The following is a 24,494-nucleotide window of genomic DNA, read 5'->3' on the forward strand; positions in this document are numbered from 1 at the left end:
GTGTGTGCATAGCAATGGTGGTGGTGGTGGTGGTGGTGGTAGGGGAGACTCCTGCATACTCCTTAAACGTCACTGATGCTATCATTCCGCTGCCAGATTCATCAACTATGTGAGAAGTGTCATCAGCTATCTTACAACATAACTCATAACACAACACATTTTCTATATACACATAGAGCATGTAACTACTTAATAATTTATTTACATCACACTGGGCAAAATGATTGATTTGTATTATAATGCACAAAAATATCTAAACATTTAAAAGCGTTCATAGGTTGACAAGAAAACTTTTCCACCTGCCTTTTGAGTTCAAGGCAAGTGATACTTTGCTTCCACCTTGTGGACAAAAAAGGTTAATAAGCTTCATTGTATTTGGCCTTCACTTTCATGGCCTTCTGGAGTAAATGCAACCATGTCAAATTTACAATAAACATATGTTGTTTATTATACAATGTTTTGTACAGTGTATTTCTTGCTGTAAAATTTACAAAGCAATCTTTAAATAATCCGTTAATATTTAACTACTAAAAGGAGAACAAAAAGCATCCCTTTTAAAAGGAAGAGCCAAATTCGAAAAAGGCATAAATTGCTGGCATCTCCTACATACAACGCATGCTCAGTTAGAGGGGAACACAACAGTTCTATCAGTTACAAAGTGTAAGCCAAGTCCGAGCAAAAGAAAAATAAACGGGCCAAAAATCCGAAATAAATAAAAAATATCAAGCGCTAGAACTTTGTACAAGACTGTAATATCAATGTACAAAACGTCTTGGAAAAAAATACTAGCTTAAACTGCTGTTACAAATACAATTCCTTCCTTTGTTAAATTTCATTCTCTCTCCATGTCCATTCACAAATATTTATCTGAAGAGTCTCTTTTTAAAAAAAAAAAGAAAAGAAAAAGAGAGGTCTTTTAGGAGGTCTTTTTCGTGGCATCATGTCAAAACTAAAAAACACAACACAACCCAGCGGAGAAGCTCCTTGGAGAGAGGTCAGTGTGGTTTCCACGGCGGCGGTGGCGTAGGGTGCTTTTTGTTCACGCCTCTCCAACTCATGGAAAGATCTCGGCCCTCGCAAACGCGGCCCAACGTCTGCCGCACCTTTAGCCAGTAGGTGGCGCCAACGCTACATTACGTGCTGGTGGTGGAAAGGGGGAGGTTTTTAGTCGTTTGCTGCAACTCGACTACTGATGGCAGCTAGGTGTCCTTCCTCCCTGGTCGAGTGGCAAACCGCTCATATCTGAGCCCCTCTCTTGTCAGTCACAAACGACTTCGAGTGGCAGATTGTGTGGGTCATACTGATCGTGCGCTCGGGCACAGGTAATGGCACTTTTTGCATTCGGTGGGTAAAAAGACATGTAGAAATATGGACATGGGGGAAAAGAAGCCCTCGAAATTTGGTTCAGATGCTGTTTCTGCCAAACTTTCCAAATAAAAGTCCCAACCACAGCTTTTGAAGAGACTCGTTTGGTTCATGAGAAGGTGCGGCTTTCAGTCTTCAGCATCACAAGTTTACGACCATGTCAGAATGAACAAATAGATCACTGAGCTATGAGGTCGGCGTTTCTGAAAAACAGGGGTGGGTTTGTTTTGGATGAGTAACATCTCGAGGATGAACAAGCCCTCAGGTTTCACAGGTCGTCACATCTCAACAGACGGGGCTCTTACACGAGGAGCCCTTTCAGGAAGCAGGAGAGAGTGGACCGGTGCCGTGACCGACCGCAGCAGCACACCTGCAACACGGGCGACCGAACCAGTGGGACTAGGGCAGTGTGGAGAGGAGAAAAAGTCTACGAGAGAGAGAGGGAGGGAGAGAGAGAGCGAGAGAGTGAGAGAGAGAGAGCGAGAGAGTGGGAGAAAGAGAGATTTTGGGGTGGAGGTGGGGTGGGGAGAGGCACTAATGCTTCTGCTGACACTGGTTCAGCTGCTTTTGACAGGGCTCCATGGTCACGGCCACGCCCACGCCACTCCGGCCCGACGTCATCTTGGTGATCTCGACCCACGTGTCCGTTTCTGGGTCGTAACACTCCACGCTGTCAAGGAACGTGTTGCCATCATACCCACCTGTGGAGAGAGAGCACACTGATTTACAGAGCTGCACCCACTTCCTGACATTGAAGACATGGATTTCATAAAAATCCCTGTAAACCAAAATCAGAGATTTGTTTGGAACCACCTTGAATAGGTTAGAAATAGAGATGCACGATATATATCGACGGCCGATAATTTGCGGCAAATTTTTTGAAAGCCCTAATTTCCCAACTACGTAAGACTCGTCTGGCTACATGCTACTTGAGCTTGGTTGGCTTACTTCTTCCTCAAAATAATGTCAGCTGTGTGAATGTACAGTATTTCACCATTCTAACGAGACAAAACTGTGTGTGTGGCGCTGAATTGTTGTTGACGACTGAGCAGGACACCGTCAAGAGATCTGAAAAGGGAGGCTCCAATGTTCTGTTGAAAAAGTGGGTCCAGGACATCAGACAATATATATGTATATTTTTTGAAGAGAACTTGTTACTTCCAAATGAATTGATTTTCACATATGAGGTTGAATGGGAAAGTCAACAGTCCATTGGGAGAGTTTACTGTGGGCCACTGTTTGAAGCCAGTAGCTACAACAAACTGCTAGCCTTGATTCAGGGCCACATCAAAGTATATATATTATTATTATTGTTTAAATTTTTTTCCTCACAGGGCGGGAATCGAACCCGGGTCGCCGGCGTACAGCACAGGTGCCCAAGCCAGTTGCGCCACAGCTGGGGCTAGTTCTTAATGGAAACCCATGGGATACGTAGCTACTGTATCCTATTATGGCCCTTTAAATTATAGCACCGCTGTTACGAGTTTAACATCTTTTAAGTTCTGAATGCACCGAATGAGTGTTAAAACACTTATGACTGTTAAACTTATTCTTGGTGTGTAGCATTCCTAAAGCTTACCATATTCCACCTCTAGATGGAGCCAGATGCCTTTCTACCACAATAACAGCACATTTCCTTAACTAAACGGCCTGAAACTTGCAAAGGCACCTCCACCTGTACCCACATGTGTGCTGCAGGAAAAATGTAATAGGCTGACAGGAATACCTGTCTCTCCGATCATTCTAAAAAAGTATCTTTTTAACCATCAATTTAGATTATTTGCCAATTTTTGCAAATTTGATCATTTTTATTATTATTATTATTGTGATGTCTCATGAAATATATACTGTAGGCCTAATCAGTTTATTGTTATTATGATGATGCAAGTCAATTTGGGTAAAAGCGTGTGCCAAGCATAACCGACAAGCCATAACCAAGACTCTTCTAGTCGGCTTATTTGACTGTTTTTTCAGATTTACTGTTCCTGAATTATTCTTAAGTGTGAGTCATCTAGACTACTCAAACAAAGAGTTAAACATTGTCATTCAGCCATAATCAGTTGTGAAATCTTTCCTTGAAATGTGCCAAGTCCTACTCTGAAAAACGAAATGTCAAACAGGTCAACTGATAATGCCACTTTGCAGATTTCCATTCCGCAGATTTCCATTCTGCAATCCAACTGTGACTGGAGCACGATTACGTCTTCACTATGACTAACTATGAATGTACACCCCAGCCGTTAACTGAAGCGTTTTTCAGTCGCCCGTCTGACGTGCATCTATTGTTAGCGATAGGATTCCATTTGAGTCGGTCTGCAAATAGAATCTTCAGAGCAGAAACAATGAGCGCCATTGATTTGTGATTTACACTCTCACTGAGACCAACACCCAATGGTTTGGACATGCACTGAATCAACACCTACAGAGTGCTGAGTAAACCTAGGGTGTCGCTGAAGGGTGTGAATTGAGAAAAACGTACATTTCATTAGCCCTAGCAGCATGACTATAGGCAGCAAATAAATAAATCACTGGACATCAACAGGACAGGACTCGTCCGGCGCTGGGGACCCACCCAGCACGTAGATGCGCCCGTGGTGCGTGGTGACGCCCAGCGCGCTCCTGCGGTGCCTCATGGACGACACGAAGCTCCAGGCGTCCGTCTCCACCTCGTAGCGCTCCACCGTGTTGAGCTGGTTGGTGCCGTCGTAGCCTCCCATCACGTAGATGTGGTTCCCCATGGCACACACGCCTGCAACGGACACAACCACAACCAGAGAGAGAGAGAGAGAGAGAGAGAGAGAGAGAGAGAGAGAGAGAGAGAGAGAGAGAGAGAGAGAGAGAGAGAGAGAGAGAGAGAGCGAGAGAGACAGAGAGAGACAGAGAGAGAGAGACAGAGAGAGAGTTAACCATCTCCGCAGGACGAATGAGCCACACAGGAGTGAGACAACCAACAACCAAACGTATTTGTCATTGTTACGTTTTAGGGTCACAAGATATTCAGTGGTCAGTGGTTAAAGTTACATAAGCATTTTAAACGATTTTGTGAAATGTAAGTCCCAATAAGGCAGGGCTCAACGTTCACTATGAAAAGTGGTCGCCAGCTTGGCAACCAGGCATGAGGTTTTGGATGCCAAAGCCAAGCAAACCATTCATGTCAAGCCCTGCAATAAGGTGTCTTTAGGGGAAGATGAAAAGACGAAAATGAAATCATGAATGAAGTGACTGCATGGTGGGTAGAGGTGGTGCAGTATTTTATTTTCCTTGAGGCACTCTGGATCCACTATGCTTCTCTGCTCGGGGAACACACTGTTCATAAAAAAGTAAAGGGCACTGACTGAATTCCTGAACGGACAGCTCATCAACAGCAGAGATTTCTCAGGAACTGTTTGCTAGACTGAAACGATTACAATGTTGTCAGGACACCATTGTCTGCAGCATGGCAGTATAAATACTTGTTTGACGTTTTTATCATGATTTCTTTCCTTAATCTATTGTCCATGTCCATGATGATTTAGTGAATGTGGGCTCAAGTGCTTAATCATATGTTGATCCAGGCCATGAATCAAGTGGATGTTTGTTTACGGTCATACTGTTATGACTGTAAGGGGAACATATTGAGTATGACTAAGAGCAGCAAGAGCTTCTGACAAAGACTTCCAACTGGCTATCAATCTTGTGTAGATGACGGCCTTCCTGTACATACAGTATCTGTTGTTATAGCCCTTCATTGAAACATCTCCGGTGCAACTTATGTCATCAATGTTCAGTCCTAGATCCTAGACACACCAACAATGTTCAGTCTTACATGGACACGCTACACCAGACGCGTAACTGAAGCGTTCCGTTTGCGTTGCGTCTGCTGCAACAGTTAGCTTCCACTATAAATAATGGAAGTACCTACACCAGACGTGATGGCGGCGCATACATTAAAAAGAAGAAGAAAAAAAAGACCGGATAGATAAATAGGATTTTACGTGTCGTGTAGTCAACGGAACGCTTCAGTTACGCGCCTGGTGTAGCTTCATTGTTAGACTCCAAGATCCTAGACACATGGACAATGTTCAGTCCTAGGTCCTAGACACATGGACAATGTTCAGTCCTAGATCCTATAAGAGCAACATTGGCACTGCCAGGGGACCAGTGGATTAAAGGTTTGTGGACACACCATCCACCGGGAGTTAAGCTGGAGACGGACAAAGATTAAGGCTGGTCTTCAGTCACACTTACAATGCAGAAGTGTGTACCCTGAAAGAGGGAGGGTGTTAAAAAATAATTGTCTCTCAGGGGGAGCTGTGGCGTAAGCGGCAGTGTTCATGACACATTCGGGGTCCAAGCGTCTACAGGGACACGGATTTGATTGCAACCCACGGTCACGTCCCCTTCGTACTCTCTCTCCCGCTCATTTCCTGTCCATCTCGACTATTCTATCTGAATTAAAGCTCCAACATATTATTATAGCCTGTTTAATATTTAATGAATACAGTTGTTCAATGATGCTCCAGAGAAATCCACAGAGAATCAAATGCTGCATACTGCATGTTGTGGTCTTTGTCATTGTGCAGAGTGCAAGTACAAAGTTAAATCTAATCTCATCTAATCTGATCTGATCTGATCTGATCTAAATGGTCTCAATGTTGGTCCTATTTGACAAGCATAGCTTGGGAATGTGATGAGTGAGAGTGAGTGAGCAGAGTGGTCCAGGTGCGGGAGCTGCGGTCACTCACCTGCCCCGCTCCTGACGGTGTTCATGGGGGCCATGGTGTTCCAGTCGTCCTTCTCCGGGTTGTAGCACTCGGACGAGCTGAGCCGGTGCGTGCCGTCGAAGCCGCCCACCGCGTACAGCAGCCGGTTGATGACGGCCACGCCCACCCCGATGCGCCGCGTCTGCATGGGCGCCACCAGGTGCCACGTGTCCCGCTCGGGGTCGTATCTACACACACACACACACACAGAGAGAGAGAGAGAGAGAACACACAATCTCAGAACAGTGTGAAGTGCTCTATTCAGGACTGAGTAAGACTGGCCCTCTAATCTGCTCTCTGGCTGTGATTTATTTCACAATGGGTTCACCTGAAAGCCAACAATAAGTGGACCAATCTCCTCCTGTAGATCCCAAAGGTGTTGCACCACCCTGAAATCATTTCCCTATTACAAAACCTGAACTTGGACACCCCTTCCTCAATGCGGCTTTTGAACGATTTCGGTCATGCTGGTACACATTCACGAAAAGGAGAGAGAGAAAAAAACCCACAACTTATTTCATCAGAAAAACCTAACCGCTTCCTGAAAACCCGACTCGCAACGGCTAATCACATGCAGCAACTCCGGAGTTGTTAGATTCTCAGAGTCTTTGTCAGCGCTGAGCTATCAAGTGTGACACGCATAACCTAATCTCCCTGATGCTTCCCCGGTTACTCAGCTCCAGGGGAGGGTGAACGGCCTTTGATGCGGGCACTGCTAATAATACCAACTTCATGTTCAGGTTTTCCCCTTGGTAACTGGTTGCCATGTTTGGTCTTGTTTACCCCTTGGCAGGATTTACAGCAAGACTTCCTCCTCCTGAGCGCCTACAGAAGGCTGGGTTGAACTGAACTGATACTTCAGTGAAAGCCTTGTCAGCAGGTAACTCGATCGAGTAAAGACTGAATTATGAATGGACGGAAGAAAGCGGGGGAAGTCCAGCCTCGGCGCTTCTCAGGAGAGAAAGACTCAAATCTCTGAAACGGAACTAAAATGAATTGTTCAAATCCGAGTAGGATAATTGTGGATCCTAAAATTAACCAAAAAAAAGCATAACATTTTTCAAATGCTGAAAATTGAAGAAAAAATGAATAAATAAATACAAATAATTTAGACTTTTAAAAAGAAAATATGACCAGGGTTTTCGCAGTTAAACAGAAACAGACTGGCCATATATGCTTGTGGGTGAGACTGGCTGGCTCGAGGGCCATTGGCTGCAGGGAGGACCAAGGGGGAGCCTGCTGGGGTAGCTGGAGGTCAAACTGACCATACCGACATGTAAGCCACACAGCTGGTGTGAACTAGCAAAACAACTCCTAAGTGGAGCTTGAGCGCCAAGAAAAACAGATAAAAAAAAAAACCCTTTTAGTTTGAGTTTGGTAAACACGCATTGGACTCCCTTCCCCCGACACTGAAACTGCTTCTGCCATACTGCTCATTAAGGCAAGCTAACCTGAGAGACTAATTACCCAGAACCCCCCCTGAGAGCAGGGCCTAAGTGCTATCGGTCATTAGGATGACATGCCAACACTATTACTGCCACAGCAGGCTCTAAGTGAAAACTGCCATCAGTGCATCAGGTTAACAGACCCTAGCGACTTCCTCACAGAAACCAGCAACATGCGGCCCGTCCCCCTTTACCTCCATCCTGCCGATCGTGCTCCCCCAAAGGGGTCAGTTAAAGCAAAGATCCTTCATTACTGACAAGATAGAGCAACATAATGTATCTCTATGGAAGAAAAATTCGAACAGTTCCTGTCTGCTTAAAGAGGCGTGTCGCAAAGACGTCATAGTGGGATATTGATCTCTGTCAGATTGGCAAGCAGTTCAGTTCGAATGTAATGGAGGTCTGCTTAAAGGGGGATTTAGCCCCCCTCCCCTTTGCGAAGACAGAACGCGGAAATGATCGAACGTTTGCGCCTCTCGCTCTGCTTTAACCCTCTCTGGTTAAAGTGACCGGTCATCATCCCCCTCCCCCCCGCTCCCCTCCCCCCGCTCACCTCTCCACGCTGTTGTGGTGGATGCAGCCGTGCGAGCCGCCCACGGCGTAGATCATGCCGTCGATGACGCCCACGCCGATGCGGTTGCGCGGCACGCTCATGGGCGCGCACGGCAGCCAGCAGTTGTTCATGGGGTTGTAGCAGTCCAGCGTGTTGGAGTCCATGTTGCCGTCGGGCGCGTTGTTGCGCCCGCCCACCGCGTAGAACAGCCCGCTGATCACGCACGCCGCCAGCCCGCTGCGCGGCACCTGCAGGTCGGCCAGCCGCAGCCAGGCGCCCGAGCACGGGTTGTACGCCTCCAGGTAGCTGAGCGACTGGCGGAAGTAGCCGCCCGCCGTGTAGATGAGCTGCGGCACCTTGGGCGTGCGGCACGGGATGCACTTGGTGGGCTTGTGCAGCGTCAGGTCCTGGAAGATCTGCGCCAGGTAGTCCTTGCACTGCGCGTCCCACTCGTGGCGCTCCAGCTGCAGCTGCAGGAAGTGCGGCGTGAGCGAGTGGCAGCGCACGGCCTGCAGCAGCGCCTGCACGAACGGCCGGCGGTGCGCGCGGTCGTACTGCACCCAGGCCACGCACGCGTGGAACACCTCCGACTCGCAGCGCACGTTCAGCTCGTCGCGGCTGATCAGCGTCACCAGCTGGCAGTGGGACAGGTTGAAGAACTCCTCCTGCGTGGCCACCTGTGGGGGGGGGGGAGAAAAAGGAAGAGGAGGAGGAGGGATGGAAGGAGGAAGAGAGATGGAAGGAGGAGGAAGAGATAGAAGAGAAGGAGAGATGGAGGAGGAGGAGGAGGAGGAGGAGGAGGAGGAGGAGGAGGAGGAGAGGAAGATGGAGGAGGTGGAGGGGGAGATAGAAGGAGGGGGAGGAAGAGGAAAAGAAACATGAGGAGGGGGAATGTGTAATGGAGCAGAGCAGAGTGCAGAGGGTCAACGGAGACAGCAGAGACGATCACAGACAGGTGAGCAGAGGGATCAGGTGGGAACCAGGTGAGTGAAGGTGGAGACAGACGAACATGGAGAAGAACACCAGGACAGGGGCAGGAGGGGGACAAGGAAACACTAGATTAGAAATCACACACACATGACTCTTGACTACATGTCATAAAAGGTTGCCTAGGTGACTGCAAATCCTTCACTAGTTAACCGTGTGAGGACAATCATTACCGTAACTATACATCTAGAAGAGCTTTATGTATTCACCTCTTATACAAGTCTTACTTATGGTACTGTAAGCAAAAAATGCAAGTGCAACCAATCAATTCAAAGACGTTCAGATGCATACTCTTGACATCAATTAGGGAACGAATTAGACTCCGAACTCTTCAAACTGGGTCATGCTCCTGCAATATGAGGCGAACAATATCTTTATTCATGCCTGGGCACTGTAGTGGTTAGGCTGAAACAAACCTAACAATTCAAACAGAACTATTTCCTTAATTGGGTGGGGCTGGCCGTCTCCCAACTCACAAGACACATCAGACGCAAAGAGGGCAGGACCGGCGGGAGACTGACAGCAGACGGGATCCTATTTGACTTCCATAAACGCTTTGTTTTCGCTCGACCTTCTGGCACGCTCACAAAGCCTCAACAGTACATTTGTGTGCGCAAGTGACACGCATGCGGAATATGGAGAGTTCTGGGGGTTGGGAAGAGGGTTGCGCTTCGGGTTAGTCGACAGCAGTTTGGAGAGAGCTAGTCTGCAGATACCTCATTGTTAAATGAATACTTTATATGTCTGTCTAAGAAAAGCAGCAATAAAAAAGGTGAATAGGGAAGCAGAGGCTGGGTGACAACGCCAGTGAGGGTGTCAAAAAGAGACATCACTTCAGTTTTCCAGAAAAAGGTGGAAGTTGGTCCACAGCAGAAATAGAGGCACGTCCATATTTGGGAGAAATGCACTTGGCCTTCTGCGGAGATGGTGATTCACTGCATGACTTGAGGCGTACAATGCTCTACATACCTTGCGCTGTACAACGTGAGGTTGAACCGATAGCAAGACCGGCAGGATTTTCTGTGGCTTACAGGTCAGACTCAATGATAATGAAAGATTGTCCTTGTGAATGAATGCATGTCAAAATTCATGCATTAAAAATGTGCAAGCGTGAAGGTGTTGAAGTACCAGGGACAAACAAATTGGTTTGAGAAATATTCCAAACAGTCCTTAGGAACTGGACTAGCTTCATTGCTTCAAAAAGATCTGAGTGAGTGCATCAGACTGACAGGACAAGAGCACATTATGGTGCAGGATATTTTCAGCATCTCTATTGTAGGACACTCCAGGGGTCTGAGCACAAATCATTGCATGGTTTATATTCTGCAAAGCCTGTTTTGAGCGGTAAAAGAGTGAAAATAATAATTAAAAAAGAGGCATGTTCATTTAGCGTTGTAAGGGAGAACATTCTGGCAACATTTGGCGCGCTAATTGAGGCCAGAGAAACCCCACCAGGCTTAGTTACTTTTTCGAAACCACCAACCAGCATGACTCAGCACTCAACCTTTTGAAGCTCGACGTCGGATGACTCAGTAGGCCTACTCGAGACACGCCCGGTTCCCGGCACAAACCAGTTCGCGCTGTGACGGCCTTGTCTCGCTATGCAGGCAGGAGCGACGCACAGGTAAACCCCCACCGCCTACACGCGCGCACACACACACACACCTCCCGGTGGGCTGACTCACCGCAGGCCTCCGTGCCGATTAGCTCTCCAGGGCTCAAAGGAGACAAATAGCACGCCGTGCCCAAGGCCAAGAGGAAACCAATAAAGCCGGGTACCCAACCGTGCACCTGGGAGGCGCAGGGACCAAGTCAGGCCAGCACAGGTTTACTGTGGGAGCTGCACCACAGGTGCCGTCTGGGTGGCGGTAATAAATCCATAAACGCCACTCGGTGGCGTGAATGATGCGCCTCTTTTGCAGCGCTGATAGGAGTCATTAACCAGATAGCGCGTCAGCTGCTCTCGGCGGATTGTTCTGGGTAAGACGATAAGACGAAATGAACGTTCCACATGCAGACGGCATGGACAGCGTTCGCCTCGTTCGCCTGACTTCTATTGTCACAACTTTCAGTCAGGTTCAGTCACAGAGGTCTTTTACATGCACGTGGTCCCAGAAAACAGGGACAACACCATCACCCCCACCCTGCAGCCCCGCATCTACCATTCTTGTTTGGTGACAAAGACACTTGATGTGCCGACTTTCAGCACACCCCTTGCACTCTCGACCCCGCTGTCAAGCTTCTGGTGATCTATGCCACCTGGATGTTTGGGTGAATCAAGTTTCAGTCAGTCGTGAGTAGCACTTAAGATGAAGGGAGATTAATTGAGAAAAAACTATGAGAACACTGTAGTTGCTAGTGGGCTGAGGAGACTAGAGATATAACAGTCATTTATTTACCATTGTTCAGGACTGTAGAATTACTTCATATAATCTGATTCCACATCCCCAGATCCTTCTCAAAAACAGATTCCTGATCTGCTCTCTCACACAATTGGCTCGAGTTCACCTCGAGCGCTGCCAGAATCCTAAAACTGAGCTTTAGCCCCGGTGTAACATTCAACATTATCTGAAGAGAGTGGAAAGTCTGGCTCGGTTGGCCGACCTGGATGAAGTTCACGCACAGCTGCATGTGGCAAGAGGATGACACTTGAACACACAGCATTTCAGTGCTAAAATTTAACTCCCGATCACAACGTCAGCAGGCCATGAAATGAGAGGTTTCCGACACGTTTTTTTTTTTTTTTTTTTGCGCAATCCTCCCGACGACTTCATTCAGTCGGCTCTGATTTGGGTCAGGCTGCACGCATGCCTGATTAGTAACCTACTACAGGGCCAGATGAGGTCCGGAGTTGGCCTCTGGGTGGACTGTGGGGACGGGACAGATGCACGCCACTGCCCGAGGCCTCATTCATTCATCACACAGCATCTGACATCTGGGGACACGACGCTATCTGAGCCCAGTTAACTCGGTTAACAAATCTCAAATACGGCAGAACACATGTTAGCACACGTGTGTGTGGAGCGCAAGCAAGCATGAGAATGATTACAGCACTCTTGACGGCATTTTGGAAATTCTAAACCAATCCAAATGTCTCCTGAAGGCAAGACTGAAAAGAGGTAGTGAGTGAAATCATTCACGTATCCCATGTCACTCCTAAGGACTGGAGTTACAGGTGGTTTCCTTAGAGGAAGTATTCAGTTTCAACAGGATTACATTCGCTATCTCCAGAGCGTCGACTCTCGTCACTGGGAATACTTAAACGGGTGCAGCCACTCATTTAATATTATCACTGTTATAAAAGGTGATATTGCCACGGGCGGACTAAACATTTCTCTTAGTACACTAAAGTGCAGACACAACTTCACCTTAACTCACACTTCCAAGTCAGATTCAGGTGTTAAAACTAAAAGGTAAAAAACAATTGATCATATTTTCTACCACAGTACTTCACAGATCACAAAATGTACTGAATCTGCAGATATAGATCATTATAACATCAAATCAGGAGGTCTTTTTACTCTCCATGGCTAGCCTACACGTATCCCATTGTGCTGAATGAGGACATCTGGCCCCAGTAAGCCTCCCCTGTCCAAGGAATTGGCAAAGCCGACAGGACCGAGCTGTTTGTCCTGCTGTTTGACTGACCTGGCTGAAGTTCATGTAGATGTACTCGCGGGCTTTCTGGTGCAGCTCCGTGCAGCCGATCTGCTCTGCGAAGTTGGCGATGCCGATGGCGTTGCTGGGGTCCAGCTGCTGAACCAGGAAGTCGCAGCAGGCCTTGACCACGCTGTCGATCTGGTACATGACGGCGCCGTTCATCACGTGGATCACACACTTCTCCCCCACCGAGATGCTGGCGGTGTAGGCAAACTCAATCAGACGATCCATCACCTGCCAGAGAAAGGATGGAGAAGGATGCTAGGGATGAGCCGATCCGATACGGATATCCATCGGATACTGACCGGAATAGCTGGATTTGGGTATTTATGACAGCGGGTCTTTGGATATATTGTGGTAGATGATCTATGGGGTCAAATGGATATATTGTGGTAGATGATCTATGGGGTCAAATGGATATATTGTGGTAGATGATCTATGGGGTCAAATCGATATCGTTTTATGTTTGCATCTGTATGTACACTACGTCATGCACCAGCAGACTGCCAGGAGACCTTTTGGTAGAAAGAGAGCTACAGTAACACAAGGGTCAGGATGTCTGGAGTTGTTTCACGCTTGCTCTGCCAGAAGGGCTAGGGCTGTTAAAAACTAGTGCAAAAGACTCATAAAACTACGATCTTGGACCGGTACCAAGAGTCAGTCGATATCCGAAGTCCAGCTATTATCATCATCATCATCAGTCAGGCCAGCTCATCCCTAGAGGACACATCATTGTTCAAGGGGCTCAGAAGTAGCAGTTTTCTATAGACTATAGAAGTCACAAGGAACGGAAAAGCAGTCATTTATTTGGGGAAAAGCTTCATTTAGATTTTGCAAAACTATTTTCTTGCACAAAAGATCCCCATCTCTGTGTTATACCACCCTGTGTCAGTGGAAGAGACAAAGTTGAACTCAAAAATCAGCACGGCTCAGTGTAATCGGATAAATCAGAAGAATAATTGAAAACGCACTGACGTAACTTCAACTTAAAGAACCCAAGTGCACAGCTGTTCTTTTTTCTTTGGGAGTTGCCCCTGCCACTGAACTAGAGCTCCATAAAGCTTCTGGAGTGTACGTCATGTCCCCGCTTATCGCCGGCCTGCCGTAATGCTCTTGTCATTATTCAAAGTACACAGAAACTGAGTCACTCCCTATCTCTCTATCTGTCTTTTTTTCTCTCTCACTGTCTTTCTTCTCGCCATCGTCGGCTCCGCCGCCCCGTTCCGCCTCCTGATAAGGGCAGGTGTGTGAGGAACGGGGGACTCTGATTGGTCAGCGCTGCCTCAAAAGTGGGTCAGCACACTTTCGTTTTAACGCCAGAGGTTAGGCAGTTACATGGCCTTTCACCGCATATGAAAAACCTCAACCTCTGAATTCCACTCAGATAAAGTCATTAACATGTGCACCATTTGCACAACTCTGAGCAGAACTTCAATTCACACCTACTGCTGTCCTTTATGGAGTAACTGCAACAAGAATTGTAGAACTAGATAACTTAAACTGTGGAGTTACATAAGAGATATTATGTTTGCAAATGTTGAGCAACTAAAAAAACATGTTGGGACATGGATAGTGGAAACTACTAATGGAAAGTAGTAATACTACTTTCATAGACATCCACAGGCCCTGAGATTCTCAACAACACGTGTTGTAAACATATTTCTTCCGAAATTCGTGACAAGTCAAGGTTTTGAAGCAACGGCTAAGCATGCATTAAGAAACCCATCGAATGGAATATGAGACCTCTCTCAACATCCCTCCTCGATCCTCGGTCCTCCAGACTCGTTTCCACTGATCTATAACTAGCACTGGATAGACTATCCCAAATCCCATAGTTGCTAGACGAGTGGGAACAAGGATATATAAAAGATGAATGAGAGGCACCCGTAGAGAACCTGAGGCAAAAATACCCCCCCACTATACTGCAGAACATGTCCCACACCCTACGCGACTCACTATGTGACGTGACGGAACAATACCCACCCGTGGATGGATGCCCTCGATGGGCACCACCTCCATGCCGCACTCCTTCAGGCCGTTGGTGAACATGGCGCGGAAGACGGGCGACGACGAGGCCAGCACCACCTTGTGCGCCACGAAGTCCACGGCCTCCAGGTCGTTGTACTTGACGCGCAGCGTGACGTCGCACAGCTGGCGCTCCAGCCGCAGCTCGTTCATGATGGCGAAGGCGGCGCCGGTGTGGCTCTCCAGCGTGTAGCTGAAGACGCGGTGGCCGTTGCGCGTGGACGGCGTCACCTCCGCCTTGCACTCCGTCATGCCGGCGCCCGCGTACATCCTCACCGGCGACGGCCCCCGGGCACATTCATCGTCGCTCGCCAGGGCAAGGCAGGGTCAGGGCAAAAGCTTGGGGCAAAAAACAAAACAAAAACAAAACAAACAAACAAAGGGGCAGAAGAGTAGTGCAGCGAGGGGGTCGGGGCCCAAAAGCTACACAACTCAGAAGAGGGAAGGTGGCACTGATCTCGGGTCAGTATGCGTCGCTCTCACCGCCTACAGGGTGAACTCACGGTCCAGTCTCGAGAGGAGCTGGAGGGACTCCCATGAACGTCAGTGGCCGAGTGCCAGACTCCTGGGGCAACGGTGTCCAGTCTGGGCTCCCGCTCGCTGGGCGCGACTAGAGAGGTGGAGAGGCTGCCACTACTGCTGCTGCTGCTGCTGCTGCCATGCCGCTGCTTCCGCTGCTCCGCACACAGTCCATCTACCAAGAGCGTTCTGGGAGGGAGGGGCATGAATGAGGTCGCGGGTGCCGACCGACGCACGTGTGTGTACTCGAGTCAGCTCAAGTCCAAAAGGTGAGCGAGACGTCTCCTGATTCACCTGCGCAAACAACGTCACCGCCTTTCCACAGGTGAGAGCGAAATCGTCCAAATGTGGGACAAGCGAAGTCTTCTGCCGCAATAAATTAGCAGCAGAAACACTTGGGGGTAGATAAGGGGTTTTCTTGACAAGGTTGTTAGTCCTCCTGTTGTTTGGGTTGGCAACACATGAGCACTGTTAGTTTCCACACAATGTCAAAGAAACTAGGACAGCAGATAGCAAATGAGGTACTGTTGTAACACAAGACCACAGCACTTCTGCAGGCAAAGTTATGAGATTTGCAATAGGTGTGTTTTTACAATAGTATTTGCTAACTGTTGGTAGAGTATCATTAAGTGCTAAGTGATAAGTCACTTAGGAAAAACAATTTAAGGATTCAACATATTGTCTCCTCACGCCTTTTGGCAGAGAGGCTATTCCACAGTTAGTATTAGCACGAAATGATCAGATACTAAAAGGCCATAGTTTAAATTGAGAATGTGTTTGTGGAGACCTCAGAGGCTACAAGTTATCCATCCCGTGTGTGAAAAGGTCACGTTCGGGGAGGAGGCTTGAGGCGAGCAGAAGCAGCCAAGTGTCCAAAATGAGCGGTTTTCCTCAGAGGGCTTTCAAAGTTTCCGGTGCACGACTTGAGAGGAGCGCAGCTGGTGAGTTCTGCCCAGAGGGTTCCTAGAGATCTCTTCGCTCGGGGTATCTCCGCTGCAGACGGCCGAAGGCAGACAGGGTACTTGGAGACCTGGAGATGAAAAAGCAAAACACCAGTAAGGAATTTGTGTTACTGTTTACACAAGAGGCACTTTCAACGGCGTGTCACGTTAGTAGAAACCCAAGAGGGTGCATCACCATTAGCCCCGATGAAAACATTCCTGTAAGTGTGACAGGAGTTCCTGTAAAGTGACATTCCCTGTTGTTTTTAATTCACTGATGAATGATGGATTGCTGAGACATCTTTCGGGCCGCTCGGTCTTCACTCGACTTGTAAGTGGATACTCTATCAGCCTGTAGCGTGCATGCGTGCTGTTTGTGTGTCCAACTGTGCCGGCCAACCCCGAGTGTCTAAGCAGACGCCAAATGGGGGCAGCGAGGAGTGTGAAAGAGATAGGCGCTGATTTAAGACACGGTGACGCAGTCGCTGAAGAAGACGGAGTGACTTAAATTAAGGCCAGAATTTCGAGCGGGCAGCGTGACTGTGTTTTGCTTATGTCCTGTGACTAATCCGGGGAAACTGAGTGGAGGGCAGAGGGGACAAGGAGATGGAACTCTCCCGCACACACACATCTCAGCTTTGAAGCTGACCACAGCAAAAAAAAAAAAAAAAAAAGTATCCAATGCGTAAAAGTAAAGTAAAGCTGCACAGTTGTTCCTCTGGGTTCTGGCTACACCTAGGAACATGGCTGATTGGGAAACACCTGTAGTGCCAGGGGCCTTAACAGATAAAGTGAAAGCACTGCATTTAAAGGCAATGAAGTGTAGCCTTTACAGAGATAGGCCTATACAGGCATTACATAGAGATACAAGTTTGTTTGCGTGATTTCAGAGGAACTAGGCCATGAAGTACCTACATTATGTTTGGACATGGCTGTCAAAAACATGACTTAGGCCTACTGGCAACAAAGTAACGTTCCCAAGTAGGCGAGTAGACGAGTCTCCTGCTTGGACTTGGAATAGGCTACACGTTTTAATATAGGCCTATCTTTCGTGTTGAACACGCTGTTCCCACTAGTAAGCACATTTTATTGAGTCACACCTGTCAAGCTTGGAGAAACTAAACAGTTTCCCTCCAAATGTGAGAAAGACGAGTGAATATTTTAACGGCGGGCGTGTTGCCATGCGTCCAAACAAGCACTGTTAAATGGTTAACATAACGCACTTACAATGCAGGCCCAATATCCCAATGCTGCCAGCTTTGCCTATTGTGAAGATCACCGTAAAACTTTTATTTGAATAAAATAAATGATAAGTAATCAAAACACGGACCAAATTTAGTTTTGGGGTGGCAACATTTCGTTGGCATAACTGTCATTACAAAAGTAGTCCGGGTGCTTGCGTAATGCAGTCCAGTAAGGTCAAGACACTCGGTGCTACTTTCTCCCGCTTTAAATATTAAGCAAGACATACCTGGGAGTCGAATCTGAAGTCAACTGACCCAAGCAGACGTTACTATATTTCCACCCATACGGCTCCCTATAAACTTGTAGCGAAACAAATGCTGCTCAAGTTTTCCAGAATACATTTCCGCTAAGGAGTAGCATAATAGCCAACGATAAAGCTCTGAAATTTGATCACAGTAGACCTCAGGAAGAAATCTGCAGAGGGACGGAGATGAAAACTACAAAAATTCGGCACTAGGCTACACCATTATGAATCAAATGTTTACGGACCATCTGGCAAAACGCCTTCTCCAGTGACTCATCTGATCGTGAACTGTGCAACGATGTGGGAGGAAATAGTGGAACTGTAACCTATTTAGCGAAAACATGACCCAAAAGTGCAGTTAATCCTTTTGCAAACGTCAAAGTCAGCATTCTTACCGCACCATTCTTCTTCACTGTGGCAAAGTAAGACACCAAAACAAAAGAACTCGTCTGAAATTATTGGACTGAAGCGCTCAGACGTAAATTGCCAAATTTCGGATATAATGCATTGTTCTATAAGCTTCATTGCTTCAATTTCGCATTGACTAAACAAAACCAACCGAACTCTAAAAAAGAGGACACCTCTCTGAAATTATTATGCGGTGCACGGAAACATTCAGAAACAAAACCGTAGCGATACTTCAGCCACCAAGCGAACAAACATTTCAATCGATAGCTAAACGTACAACTCGAAATCCGTCGAGTGTAATGGACAAAATATCGTTATTGTAGTAGAATAGTACACGGGCATAGCACATACATTGAAGTTAACTAAGAACCGAGTAAAGTGTATACACTGTGTAAAATTCATCTACTTACAGATCCACACTGAAATGCATACAGCCAGATTCTTCCATCTCTGTGCGCCACAGAAATCCAGGGGTAAAGCTGTAACTCACCATGACTAAGCATTGTACTAACGTCGCCTTCCTGCCAAAATAAGAGTTCATTTTTAAGACCACAGGGCTTACCTCAACACAGAACTGCTGCTTCCGCGCTGAAAGTCAGGACTTTTATGCAAGTACTTACAAGCAATTAGGCATGATAGAATGAAGGAAGATCTAGCTATATACAGTTGGCAATGGGCCGGCTCATGCTGTCAATCATCTTATTTATTATGAGAGTCATTCGTCAGCTAAAACACGATTTGCATAAGCCTATAGTTTGCGCTTTAGAGCATACCCTACAGTAGCCTAACTGGTTTTACTTATGGCGGGGAATTGCTGACGTTGAATTTTTAATCTCGTATTACAGTAGCAATACTACCCTACACTACTGGCCTACTGATGCTTATTGTCTGATGCGCATTTAACTTCATTGTGAACTGGCGAATATCGGATTTCCTCTCCACAGCGACCCGGTTTTCTCGAGTAGGCAACCTTACGTCATCTTTAAACAGTCTGATCAGCTGTTTCAGCCTCAGCGCTGTGCCTGCATGGGCGCAAGTGGCAAAACGTTACAAATGTTTCGAAATGTATCGTTTCAGTCGACCGGCTTGGTGAATGGAACGTGCGGTTGTCAGATTTTAAAATAGGTCTAAAATAGGTTGTTCTCGTCGCTGACGCTTTTATTATTTTTGTTCCAAGTTCAACTTGTAACCACAGAGTGTCGCTATATGCCTTCGTAACGACGTCTTAGTACAAAAAAGTAGAATTTCTTCATAAATGGGCCGATGTCTGTTTTATTGAATATGCCTAAATGGGTCGATCTTTTTTCAGTAGGCCTACCAAATTTAATTTTGAGAGACTATCAGTCACCTGTAATTTTCTAAGCCTGCTTATTAGATTATTACATTCGTTAGGTCTGTCGGAACTCGGAATGTGATATTTAGGCCTACTTTTTTTTTTTAAATGCTTACCATCAGTTTAGACTAATATTGACAATGCTGTTTGTCAGATAAACATCCACGTTCAGTCACGTAAGGATAAAATTGGGCAGCATCTTCTGCCTCAAGACGCCGTTGCCCTTTCTTTCTTCTCACGTTCCTGTTCTTTAGTTGGCCTCAGGGCCGCGGCGGTGTTCTAGTGAACTAATTATGTCAGGTAGAGGAGGTGGGACGCGCACCAAGCGGTGGGAAAGCTACCGGAACAACTAGTGTGAACATGTCCAGCAATAATCATGGATCATTTTACATGTGAACGTTTTTACCACATATTTGAATAGCAGGGAGAAAGAGAGAAAACACAGTTAGGCCTATCTACGGTGGGAGGTTTAAAAAAACAAACATCAACTGGCTACAAAAGTTGAAAGGTTTTCTAGTCATCCTGTGAGTATAACTTAACAATGTATATGAAACTTTGTGTAGGACAGTAGACTCTTGAACTTAACAGATGAATATTTTCCCCCTAGCTTTCATACATCTGCAATCAATTTAATTTTACTGTATATTTTTAATTGGCTGGGTTGCTTTAAGTGGTGGTGGAATGGGGCAAACGGTGGGAGTCAGTTGAACTCTAAAAAACCTCACACAGAAAGTGAGTCATGCACATGTTCATGCATTAAGTTTGGATATGAGAATATGAGTTTGGAGTTGAGTTTTGTATGTGTCACTAACCACTTTTGTTAGCTGTTTCACAAACAAATAAATGTGTGTGTGTGTGTGTGTGTGTGTGTGTGGGGGGGGGGGGGGGGGGTGATGGTAACATCTATTTCTGTGAAAGTGTACTTGTAAATGTGCGATATCAACTTCTCAAGTTACGGTATATGTGAGTTTGGGTGGTGTGTATCTGTAGGTCCTTCAGTGTGTGTGTGTGTGTGCGCGTGTGCGCGTGTGTGTGTGTAGACATGTTGCCTGCCTCATACCTGTGGCTTGAGTCGATGGCTCAGTCCTCCAGCACAGCTCTTCTCAGCACGACTTCATGGTACGGTTGTGTGTCGCTGAGGTTGGCGAGTGTGCCTGTAAAGGTTCGAGGCAGCACGCCTACTTCGAGGCCCTCGCAGTCGCATCGAGCACATCACCATTTAGGTTAACCCAACCACAGGGGAGATGGCACGAACGAGAGGTGGCGTGTGTTTTTCTTCACTCTCACTGTGTATTTCATATCTGAACCAGTGACCCAGTTCTCTTTCAAGCACCGGCAAGCACTGTGTGTGGGGTGTGTTTAAAAGCATATATATCACGGGATTTAGAAAGGATCTCGTCCCAAACAGTGTTTTAACTTACTTACAATAGAGAAACCTTTACGCTGAGAGAGGAAATCCCACATCATCTATCATTCTAACAGGCTTCTCTGTGTGTGAAGTCACAGCACTTAACTGTAATCCTCTGAAGCAAACACGAACAGTAGACTACTGTTGAGGAGAGAACTTGACTGTGAAAACCAACAGGAATATAATAAAGAACTCCATAAATAATTATTTGGTCAATTCTGGACCACAGTGTGGTCATGAAATGTGTGCCATGCTGCACACATTTCACAGAATGTGTGCAATGCTGTACACATTTCGGTGCAAACTTCTAGAAAAATGTGTGCAGCACTGACTGCAAGCAAGATTTCAATGTGCCGTCTTGCTTGCAGTCAGGGGTGATTTCACACTGCTCTTCCGAAAGACCAAAAAGGCACATTTGTCGATGATTTAAAGACCGGGTCTGAAATAAAGATGCTTTGTTTCTGAAACATCTGAACTTTTGCAGAAGCACCAGTATGTAGGGCAATGTCATTAACAGATGTGAAGGTAGGGGAGCCCCTTCCTGACATGGAGTTTATGTGGTACACCACAACCTCAGCACGTTATGTGCTTATTTACTCACCCACATGCACACAGACACACACAGACAACAAATGCACATTCATTTTGAAATGCCAGGCTACAATCTGCTTAAATACATATTACACTTAAATGATGAGCGTTGCAATAAATTACTCAAGAAGCTGAATTATCAAGAATAGACCAAATGGCATGGATGAATGATGTCTGTTGAAGTTCTGTTTATTTTCTTTTGGAAAGTACACAATTATGAAAATATCCCATAATTTAGGTCAGCTGTAACAAAAGGTTTTAAGACATTTTATTATTAAAAAAAATATATAATACATATACACACAATTAATATGAAATAATGTCTTTCACAGAGAAACTTGTGTAAAAGCCACAATGCATTTAGATCCATTGGAAGACAAAACTGATACTTTCATAAACTGTTTTTAAACTACACCACGAGTCTAGGGTAATATTTTAAAATGACAAGAATTTGTTGGGCCAATGTAAATATATTTTTTTCTTTATAGTTGTGCACACTTTCTAATTATTATCAATACAATCTACTGTCTTTGTTTATGCAGTGGTGCATGGCAATAAATGGAATTACTCAATTTGAAACCTGCCAATACAGCATTTTTTCCATCTCTGTTCAGTTCAGTTAAGACTGACTGTTACAAATCATGGCCTCAACATCTTTTGAGGAGCTCGACAAGCTACTGATAGCAATCCTCTTACAACACAATGAAATTCATGCCTTTTGAAATGGACGCTTTTTGAAACAAGTAGACCATGCTTTGTGAAAGGCACAATCAGATTTTTTTTTTCTTTTTAAACCACACTTGTGCTATCAAGTCCTCGCCACTCTTCCGAAACTCCACTGCTGTTTGCGTCCACGGTGCCTATCTGGGCAGAGCTGCGTGGTGAGGGCGTCTGTAGTGGACCGTTTCCACTCCGCCACACAGTTCCTGCCTTTGTGTCCGACGAGCGGCCGGCTGTGCGCTAACCGCTGCCGAGGCATTCACTTCAGTCTGTCACAGTAGGTTATCTGCGACCACAGCCTGCTGTGGCCCGGGATGTCGAGCCAGCGACGTCCAATGGCACCACATATTCAAAAACGTAATCAAAGCTCCGTCTTGAGAAAAATACAAAAGCATGAAAACATAAAGAGAAAGGGTTGTTTGTAGAGGAAGACTAGCTCATTTACAGGAAGAGAGGGGCAAAACGTCTTGACGTTAGAGATAAGAGGTTTAGTGCAAACTTGAAATGCAGAATAAGGCATAAAGTTGTCCATAAAAAAAAAAAAAAAAAAATCCATCTCAGTCCATGCTCTTTTGTGAAACTAGTCTGTTATCAGGTAAAGTGGTATTTCATCAGTTTGTAAAAAAAAACCCTCCAAAACTCCAAAAGGAAGTGATTTCTTTCCCTGATCTTTCTTCAGTTGCTAGGGTACGTGGGACAGATTGGCACTAAAATGGCATCAGCTTGGAGGCCATGCAAAGCTGCTATGCTCTGCATTCTTGCACTGGCATGGTGCAGACATGGGTGCAACACCCAGACTGAACACAGACCTTCTGTCCTAGAGAGGAGATTGAGTCCACTCTCTTTAGGACACATTAAGGAAGAGTCTTCTGTCCTAGAGAGGAGACTGAGTTCTCTCTCTCTAGGACACATTAAGAAAGAGTCTTCTGCCCTGGAGAAGTGATTGAGTCCCCTTTTTTAAGGACTTGTTGAGGAAGTCTTCTGTCCTAGAGAAGAGATTGAGTCCCCTTTTTTAGGACGCATTAAAGAAGAGCCTTCTGCCCTAGAGAAGAGATTGAGTCCCCTTTTTAGGACTTGCTGAGGAAGAGTCCTCTGTCCTAGAGAAGAGATTGAGTCCCTTCTCTTTAGGACTTGCTGATGAAGAGCTTGGGGTGGATGGCCTTGATGGGTGAGGGAGTGACGTTCCCCGATGAGATGGTGGTCTCTATGCCCTCCAAGCGGTGCGAGGCCACGTCCGTCTTGCTGAAGCTGCACTCCAGGAAGGGAATGCCCAGCTTCTTGACCCGCCCGTCCTCCGTCATCAGGCAGCGGCGGCACAGCAGCCGCAGGATGGCCCGCCGCATGTCCTTGCTGGTCAGCGTGTAGATGACCGGGTTGAGCAGCGAGTTGACCATGGCCACGCCCAGGAAGTAGTCGGCCTTGAGGAGCACGCGGCAGGCGCGCGCCGGGCAGACGAAGTCCAGCAGCAGCAGCACGAAGAGCGGCAGCCAGCAGGCCACGAAGACGCCCAGCACGATGGTCACCGTCTTGAGCAGCGCCATGTACTTCTGCGAGCGCCGCGCCGACGGGCTCTTCTTGCGCAGGCTGCCACCCAGCCGCCGCGTGCTGGACTTGACCACGCGGAAGATGCGGCCGTAGAGCGCGGCGATGGCCAGCAGCACGGCCGAGAAGACCGTCACGCAGAACAGGATGTAGCTCTTGGCGTAGAGCGGCAGGACGGTGGAGCAGCGCTCCAGGTCGCCCATGCAGTTCCAGCCCATGATGGGCAGCACGCCCAGCAGCACCGACAGCGCCCAGCTGGCGCCGATCAGCGCGAACATGCGCCCGCGCTTGGCGCCCTGGTAGGGCTTCATGCGCGCCATGGTGACGTGGCGCTCGATGGCGATGGCCAGCAGGCTGACCACCGAGGCGGCCAGCGTGATGAAGACGCCGCCCTCGCGCAGGAACCACAGCAGCGGCGTCAGCCTGAGCGTGTTGGGCCCCGACATCACGATGTTCAGCATGTACGTGAAGCCCGCCAGCAGGTCGGAGAGCGTCAGGTTGCCCAGCAGGTAGTACATGGGCAGGTGGAACTTCTTGTTCTTCCAGATGGCCGCCAGCACCACGGCGTTCTCCAGCACGATCAGCAGGCACACCAGCAGGAAGGCGATGGCCTCGGGCTTCAGGCCGTCCTTGTACTTGTCCTGCTTCAGCTTGCCCGTGTAGTTGTAGTGCGCCACGATCACCATGTTGTTCTGGTACTCGCTGAAGAAGCGCAGCATGTAGGGGCAGGAGGACGAGGTGACGGGCGGGGCCGTGGGCGACGCGG

At 47.1% G+C, this 24,494-nt stretch overlaps 2 protein-coding genes and 1 non-coding gene across 4 annotated transcripts in view; all 3 read right to left on the minus strand.

The window, feature by feature from the left end:
* Positions 1–418: 418 nt before the first annotated feature.
* On the minus strand, positions 419–18,655 carry keap1b (kelch-like ECH-associated protein 1b). The gene is made up of 7 exons (XM_062546752.1): positions 18,545–18,655; positions 14,736–16,326; positions 12,741–12,986; positions 8,106–8,782; positions 6,090–6,295; positions 3,938–4,114; positions 419–2,066 (listed from the first exon to the last, which is right to left on the minus strand). The coding sequence occupies exons 2-7, from the start codon at positions 15,045–15,047 to the stop codon at positions 1,900–1,902; spliced, it is 1,785 nt and encodes a 594-aa protein (XP_062402736.1). The 5' UTR covers positions 15,048–16,326; positions 18,545–18,655; the 3' UTR covers positions 419–1,899.
* LOC134096075 (small nucleolar RNA SNORA2/SNORA34 family) lies at positions 2,515–2,651 on the minus strand. The gene has a single exon (XR_009940688.1). It is a non-coding gene; the product is annotated as a small nucleolar RNA SNORA2/SNORA34 family (small nucleolar RNA).
* A 2,990-nt stretch (positions 18,656–21,645) lies between the features above and the next one.
* s1pr5b (sphingosine-1-phosphate receptor 5b) overlaps positions 21,646–24,494 on the minus strand; it is a 4,572-nt gene continuing 1,723 nt past the window's right edge. The window contains exons 2-3 of one of the 2 annotated variants that reach the window (XR_009940369.1): positions 23,221–24,494; positions 21,646–23,164 (exon numbers count right to left, since the gene is read on the minus strand). The exon at positions 23,221–24,494 is cut by the window's right edge and continues 391 nt beyond it. Coding sequence is in view for 1 of the 2 variants with exons in the window: in XM_062546810.1 (XP_062402794.1) it covers positions 23,311–24,494 (1,184 nt within the window). In the remaining variant the exon portion in view is untranslated. The other variant, XM_062546810.1, reaches the window with a different exon arrangement.

The sequence above is a fragment of the Sardina pilchardus genome, chromosome 1, assembly GCF_963854185.1.
Source record: "Sardina pilchardus chromosome 1, fSarPil1.1, whole genome shotgun sequence".
Taxonomy (NCBI): Eukaryota; Metazoa; Chordata; class Actinopteri; order Clupeiformes; family Clupeidae; genus Sardina; species Sardina pilchardus.

Bases quoted from the DNA above. Each gene is read 5' to 3' on its own strand.
- keap1b (XM_062546752.1), bottom strand. From the start codon at position 15,047: ATGTACGCGGGCGCCGGCATGACGGAGTGCAAGGCGGAGGTGACGCCG. The intron at 8,783-12,740 runs GTCAGTCAAACA...CCCCCCCCACAG, and splicing joins TCTACATGAACTTCAGCCAG to GTGGCCACGCAGGAGGAGTT. The intron at 2,067-3,937 runs GTGGGTCCCCAG...CTCTCTCCACAG, and splicing joins CGGGCGCATCTACGTGCTGG to GTGGGTATGATGGCAACACG.